This window comes from Salvia hispanica, chromosome 4 (assembly GCF_029641045.1).
Source record: "Salvia hispanica isolate PSC_SH4W2 chromosome 4, Shi_PSC_v1, whole genome shotgun sequence".
NCBI lineage: Eukaryota > Viridiplantae > Streptophyta > Magnoliopsida > Lamiales > Lamiaceae > Salvia > Salvia hispanica.
In genome coordinates, this window is record NC_142695.1 from 34,033,791 (window position 1) to 34,041,622 (window position 7,832).

The window sequence follows — 7,832 nt, forward strand, 5'->3', positions numbered from 1 at the left end:
GGAAAAGGAAAAAGATGTCATTACTTGGATTTATGTGGTGTGAAGCCGAGAAGGTACAAAGCAAAGAAAAAATGAACAATATGAGGTGAAACGCAAGCGTTCTTCTATTAAGTGCTTTTGTAATGCTAAAGTGTCTTGGAAGTTTTTTATGGGTGTTGGTTATGTTATACTACAAAGTTTTGTTGAAGAACATAATCACGAGATGGTTGAGGAACGCCATAAGCGTTTTATGAAGTTGAACCGCAATTTGGATTTAGTCCATCAGAAATTCATACTTGATTGCGCTAATGCAAATATCGGTCCAACTTTAAGTTTTAGCTTACTCAAGGAAGTACTTGGTGGATTAGATTATGTAGGGTGTACTATTTTAGAAGTGCGCAACTACAGACGCGACCTTAGAGCATACGTGGAAGGAGCTGATGCACAAATGCTATTAAATGAGATGCGCAGGAAGAAGGAACTTTGTGGAGCATTTATCTATGAATTTGAGGTCAACTCAAAGGATAGACTGACACGTTTGTTTTGGTGTGATCCAACTGCCAAGAAAAATTATCATTTGTATGGTGATATTATTTCTTTTGATATGACATACTCAACAAATAGGTACGTGCACACTAATTACATTCACATGCCTTATAGTTTATATTCAGTGAAGTATATTGAGCATATAGTGAAATATATTGTTCATATAGTGAACTAGTATATGATTACAACGATGTTTATTTCCGCATGCTTATAGTGTATTGTTTTTCATTTTAGTGAAGTATATTGAGCATTTAGTGAACTACAATAAGCTTACAGTGAAGTATATTGAGCATGGCTTATACTGTACTGTTTTTATTCATTTTAGTGAAGTATATTGAGCATTTAGTGAACTACAATATTTGCTTACAGTGAAGTGTATTGAGCATGCTTGTATTGCTTTGTTTTTCCATTTCACTGAAGTAAAACTTGCTTAGAGTGAAGTATTCAAGTGTTAGAGTGAAGTCTCTGTCATCTATGCTTATGTGCTCTATTTTATCATTTCAGTGAATTAAAACATGCTTAGAATGAAGTATACTAGAGTTAGAGTGAAGTGTCGGTCATCCATGCTTATAGTACTTTGTTTTTCCATTTCAGTGAAGTAAAACTTGCTTACAGTGAAGTATTCCAGTGTTAGAGTGAAGTTTCTGTGATTAAAGTATATTCTTCATGTCTTATAGTGATTTTAACATGTAGGTACTGCATGATATTTGCTCCTTTTACGGGCAAGGATAATCATGGTCGCCCTGTGACATTTGCTGCTGGCCTTTTGTCCAAGGAAAATGCCGACTCCTTTTCATGGTTATTTAAACAATTTGTGAAATGTATGGGTGTGGCTCCGAAGCTAATCGTAACCGACCAAGACTTAGGAATGAAAGTTGCTATTGCAGAGGTTCTTCTTAGTACGAGACACAGGTGGTGCATGTGGCATATAATGAATAAACTTGCTGACAAATTGCCAAAGAACATGCTTGGTAGTGAAGAACTAAAGAAGGAATTGAATGCATGTGTTTGGTCGGAATTGATAAAGCCTGATGCATTTGAAGAATCTTGGCATGTTATAATGGAAAGATATGGGCTGGCCAATAATGACTGGTTTCATCAATGTTTGCATCTAGAAAGTTTTGGGTTCCAGCCTTTTTCCGTGATTTTCCGATGAGCTCGTTGATAAAGACAACATCTTTGTCCGAATCACAGAATAGCTTCTTTAAAAGGTGCTCAAAGTGTCGGGCTATCCTTGTGCTATTTTATATGAACTATAACCATGCTTTGGAGGCTCAAAGAAGTAATAGCGCAAAGCTTGAATACTATGATTCAACAAAAGTGCCTATATTGCGAACATAATTGGAAATTGAGAAACATGCATCAACGATATAAAGTGGTAGTGCTTTTAATGCAATTCAAGAGGAGATAGTTTATGCATGTTTCTCTTTGTCTTGTTCAACTCTAGGAATGTCTACCAATAGAGAGAATGAAGTATATAACATAAATGACAAGGATTCCAACTCATGGACAGTGACTTACTCCATTGGCGATGACACCTATTTGTGTGGATGTTAAAAGTTTGAGAGACTTGGTCTATTGTGCAGCCATATATTTTGTGTGTTGAAATATAAGTTTGTTAAGTTGATACCCGAGAATTTGCATGGATGGAGATGGTTGAAGTCACAGTTTGTGAAGCCAATACATGGAGGTTTTTGTGATGATGAAGAAATACTCTCTGTTGTGGACAAGAAGAAGATTGCATTTAAAAACTTGTATGCATTATTCTTTGAAATAGCACAAAGTATTGAAGGGAACATTGACCAAATCAATGCATTTACTGCAATTATTGAAGAAGGTAAGAACCAGCTTTTCGGAAGTGTTGTTCTGTCTTCGATAGAGAAGAGAGCATTGATTGAGAATTTCTATGGATCACAAGTTCCAAACATTATTGAAGTTCATCCTCCTAATGTTGTCAGTACAAAGGGAAGTGGAAGCAGGAGGAAATCGAAGAAGGAGTCGGCAATGAAGTTAGCAATGAAACCAGGCCGAAAGTGTGGAAATTGTCATGTGATTGGACACCATGATTCGAGGAACTGCAAAAAGGTGAATGAGAAGACAAAACAGAGGCAGTGAGGATTTGGAAAGAAACAGTTCACTTTGTAGCCTTTTTAGAGCACTAATGACTCATTTTTATTACACTTTTGAGTGATTTTTATCTCAATGCAAACTTGGTTTTTATGTTAAGCTCAATTGCGAATAAATTCACTTTTATATGTGTTCGTTTTACTGCTTACAAGTCTTTAGTTCGCTTATTACATGTTTTGGTTCATTTATAGTGAAGTAATATTGATTATCGTGTACTGTTTTCCATATCAGTGAAGTATATTTAGAGTACAGTGATGGATAAACAGACACTTCACTCTAACACTGTAATACTTCACTCTAACACTGTAATACTTCACTCTAACCATGTTTTACTTCACTAAAATGGAAAAACAAAGCACTGCAAGCATAGATGACAGATACTTCACTCTAACCATGTTTTACTTCACTGAAATGATAAAACAGAGCACTTTAAGCATAGATGACAGACACTTCACTCTAACACTAGAACACTTCACTCTAACACTAGAACACTTCACTCTAACACTAGAATACTTCACTCTAACCATGTTTTACTTCACTAAAATGGAAAAACAAAGCACTGCAAGCATAGATGACAGATACTTCACTCTAACCATGTTTTACTTCACTCTAACCATGTTTCACTTCACTGAAATGATAAAACAGAGCACTTTAAGAATAGATGACATACACGTCACTCTAACACTGGAATACTTCACTCTAGCCATGTTTTACCTCACTGAAATGGAAAAAACAAAGCACTTTAAGCATGGACGACAGATACTTCACTCTAACTCTATAATACTTCACTCTAACCATGTTTTACTTCACTGAAATCGAAAAAAAAAGCACTACAAGCATGGATAAACAGATACTTCACTCTAACACTAGAATACTTCACTGAAATGGAAAAACAAAGCACTACAAGCATAGATGACAGATACTTCACTCTAACACTGGAATACTTCGCTCTAACCATGTTTTACTTCACTCTAACCATGTTTTACTTCACTGAAATGATAAAACATAGCATTACAAGCATGGATAAACAGACATTTCACTCTAACACTAGAATACTTCACTCTAACCATGTTTTACTTCACTAAAATGGAAAAACAAAGCACTGCAAGCATAAATGACAGACACTTCACTCTAACCGTGGAATACTTCACTCTAAGCAAGTTTTACTTCACTCCAATGATGTACATTGTGCATATAGTGAAGTATATTGTGCATATAGTGAAGTAAATAGCTCGACAGTGAAGTAAATAGTGAACGGGATATTAATGTAAAATAAGAACTGACTATTGAATTTAAATGAAGTTTTGTACAATAGTTCATGAACGCTTGAAGTTTACAATCATTTTTTCCACATCTATGTTCATGTTTTTCTCACATTCTTTATAATGCTGTGATGTTGTTGCCATGTTCTTGAATGACTCATGGTTTGTTTCCGACAACATTAATGTGCTGCAATACTTTGCTATTAGTCTTTAGAGTATTCCCTTGCTCCTTGTAGATAATCCACATTTCCAATCTTGTTCCCGCTCACCATAATAACATTCCATATGTCTCATCAAAAAAACTCCACAATCATCTACATTTGATTTTGTTCTCCAAGACATTTTTAGCCTCTTTATGTTCACATCCTTTATTGATTTGCATTGCACGTGATAACCCATTTTTGTCAAATAATGACAAAAATACATTCTCTGCAATATATTATCATGAATATCAGAGGTAGTTCAGTGTAAAGAGTATTCTACTTCACTGTAATCACAAAATACTTCACTATATATCATGTATACTTACCACAGTTTCAGGTATGCTACCATAATTGATTGTGATGTCCTCATCGCTATCATTCTTTGAATTGTCAATCACCACTATGCTTTTAGTGCTAAATCTAAAGCATATGGTGTAGTAATGTTCTGCAACACAAATTGGAAAGAACACCTACAAAGATGATAACAATTTCAGAATAAAAACAACCAGTGAATATAACAAAGAATCTTTTGTATTTAATATTTACCAAATCTACGTCGACCCACTTGAAATACGGAATTTGTTTAATCTCATCTTCTAGATTGCTACAGAATCTATCAATTATGGTGTTGATGTCCACCCCATCAGGCCGTTGTACAACTATATACAGCTGAAAGATGAGACAAGTCAAATCTGGATAGATATAATTCACTATAGTGAACATATAGTGAAGTAAACATGGTTTATAATGAACATATACCATGCAGTTCATTTTTCAAAATTTATACTATTCTTACACATTGGTATGTTGTAAAAAACAGGCGCCTCGATGAAGATAGAGCCCTGTATTCTTCCATGTTATTCAAATAAGAAGCTCACGGGTTGATCACACCCACTTCTACTAGCTCATGCGGCAACAGTGAACAAAATTCTCTTTATGTTACGATTACAACATCATCATCAAACAATATGTTGTCCCTGTTCAAACATGTATGTGTGTTAAGATTTCTTTTGTATATTTTTTCTTCTAAATAAGAACTATAATATAAATCTTACTCATTTAATTTATGTGTTGTCATAATCCAAAAAATTATATGTGACTCTTGCAAGCTAAACTTTGTTTTTGCCTGAACCATTCTTTCATGGAATGGAGATCGCAGTGCAGCGGATATTCTCTTCTCAGCTTTTGAACGTACTGCCATTTGTTCAATCCTAGCACTTGCCTGGCAGGTCAAGCATGAGATGAAAACTTCACTATATTGTTTATATACTTCACTTTATAAGACATATAGTTCACTGGATGTGTATTTTTACATTACTGAAATGGAAAAATAGAGCAAGTTTTACTTCACTCTAACCATGTTTTACTGAAATGAAAAAAAAAAGGCACTACAAGCATCAATAAACAGACACTTCACTCTAACACTAGAATACTTCACTCTAAGCTTGTTTTACCTCACTTAAATGGAAAAACAAAGCACTTTAAGCATGGACGACAGACACTTCACTCTAACACTAGAATACTTCACTCTAACCATGTTTTACTTCACTGCAATCGAAAAATAAAGCACTACAAGCATAGATGACAGACACTTCACTCTAACACTGGAATACTTCACTCTAGTCATGTTTTACTTCACTGAAATGGAAAAAAAGAGCACAATAAGCATTTTATCAATTCTTACAATATCTGGATCGTAAACTACTAATTGGGCCGAAGGATTTTGGTCAGCTTCTTTCAATTCTGACTGAATGTAGTCATCATCATCACCTATCGCCATGAATGCTTCTATTGCAGATGCAATTTGGGCATCCACATTGTCGTCCTATTTTCATAATAAGAAAAGAATATCAAATATAAATACCACAATACACAGGTATTAGGTATCTGTATACCTTCAACTGTGTGTTTTGTGATGCTCCTTTAGTTAGATCTGCACAAAATTCATTTGTCTCCTGCATATAGTAATGTGTATTTAACCATAAATACAAAAACTTAAAAGGTAGATATAAACAAAAGTCAAAAAGTATTATAAATTAGAATACAACATCATACAAATGTTTTTAGTTCACCCTGAATCAAATGTCAAGTTTTAGAACACAACAGACCAAAATCAAAATCAAATTGTTTACATCATTTCAACACTTCAACTTACGTCTTTCTTTTCCAAGTTAATTTCAGGCAAAATTGATGTGCCTTCAGCCACTAGTTTGCTCTTCTCATCATAGATTTCCATCATCTTTTCCATTAGATCAATCCACTCTGGATTATCCTCTTGATCGACTTCCATAGCATGTGTCATATTATCAATTGGATTTGACACAGCTTGGTCGCCTTGAGCAACCTCGACACCCACCATCCTAAGGGCAGTTACAGCTACAACCTTGAAGCAATTGATGTCATTGCCAGTTGCCGGAGCATTCTTTATAGAGTTCATCATTTTTTTAATAGAAGCTGCAGCCTCCCTTATTGAACTTTTTACTTCATCATTTGAAGGAGCTTCATCAGTTGAAGAAGCTTTGGTGGTTGGCAGAGTATTCCCAGGAGCTTCATTAGTTGAAGGAGCTTCGGTTGTTGGCAGAGTATTCCCAGGAGCTTCATCAGTTGGTGGAAGAGTATTCCCAGTGGTAGAAGGGACAGGGGCAGTGACAATGATTGAATCATTATTGACATATAAAGCTTCAATGGAGACCGGGTCAACAATGTTTTCTATGCTTCCTCGACCTATAACACCACCATTTTTGAATTCCAACTGACCTCTTTCCCTAAGAAGGGTGGTTGTCCAGTTCCGGACAGTGGGAAATCTTCGAACCACCATCCTCGTCCTGTAGACAACCCTATCAACATAGCAAGCCTGCAAAAAGGTTCAAACATGGATGATAAGCTGGGATGACAAACACTTCACTCTAACAGTAGAATACTTCACTCTAACCATGTTTTACTTCACTGAAATGGAAAAACAAAGCACTACAAGCATAGATGACAGACACTTCACTCTAATACTGGAATACTTCACTGTAAGCATGTTTTACTTCACTGAAATGGAATTACAAAGCACTACAAGCATAGATGATAGACACTTCACTCTAACACTGTAATACTTCACTCTAACCATGTTTTACTTCACTGAAAGGGAAAAACAAAGCACTACAAGCATAGATGGTAGACACTTCAGTCTAACACTGTAATACTTCACTCTAACCATGTTTTACTTCACTGAAAGGGAAAAACAAAGCACTACAAGCATATATGATAGACACTTCACTCTAACACTGTAATACTTCACTCTAACCATGTTTTACTTCACTGAAATGGAAAAACAAAGCACTACAAGCATAGATGATAGACACTTCACTCTAACACTGTAATACTTCACTCTAACCATGTTTTACTTCACTGAAATTGAAAAACAAAGCACTACAAGCATAGATGACAGACACTTCACTCTAACACTGGAACACTTCACTCTAACTATGTTTTACTTCACTGAAATGGAAAAACAGAGCACTACAAGCATCGATGACAAACCCTTCACTCTTACACTGGAATACTTCACTCTAACCATGTTTTACTTCACTATAAGGAGTGCATAAAATAGAAAACTCACCAATAAGAAAGTGATGGGTCCAGTGAAAGGAGTGGATTTGTTCTTCTTTTTCCAGCTATCATGTGTTGTGATTAGCACATTCAAAACATAGTTGCACCAGTTGTACTT

The 7,832-nt window shown here is 35.4% G+C and overlaps 1 protein-coding gene across 1 annotated transcript; it reads left to right on the forward strand.

Moving 5' to 3' along the window:
* The first annotated feature begins 202 nt into the window (after nt 1-202).
* Nucleotides 203-2,640, forward strand: LOC125195031 (protein FAR1-RELATED SEQUENCE 5-like). Its single transcript, XM_089056701.1, has 3 exons — nt 203-603; nt 1,219-1,617; nt 2,112-2,640. Exons 1-3 carry the CDS (start codon nt 203-205, stop codon nt 2,638-2,640), a joined length of 1,329 nt encoding a protein of 442 aa, XP_088912827.1.
* The last annotated feature ends 5,192 nt before the right edge of the window (nt 2,641-7,832 follow it).

What these genes read in the sequence shown, in the direction of transcription:
- LOC125195031 (XM_089056701.1), top strand. Translation starts at nt 203, where the DNA reads ATGGTTGAGGAACGCCATAAGCGTTTTATGAAGTTGAACCGCAATTTG. An exon ending in ATGACATACTCAACAAATAG is followed by an intron (nt 604 to 1,218) that starts GTACGTGCACAC and finishes TTTAACATGTAG; the next exon opens with GTACTGCATGATATTTGCTC. An exon ending in GGGCTGGCCAATAATGACTG is followed by an intron (nt 1,618 to 2,111) that starts GTTTCATCAATG and finishes TCTATTGTGCAG; the next exon opens with CCATATATTTTGTGTGTTGA.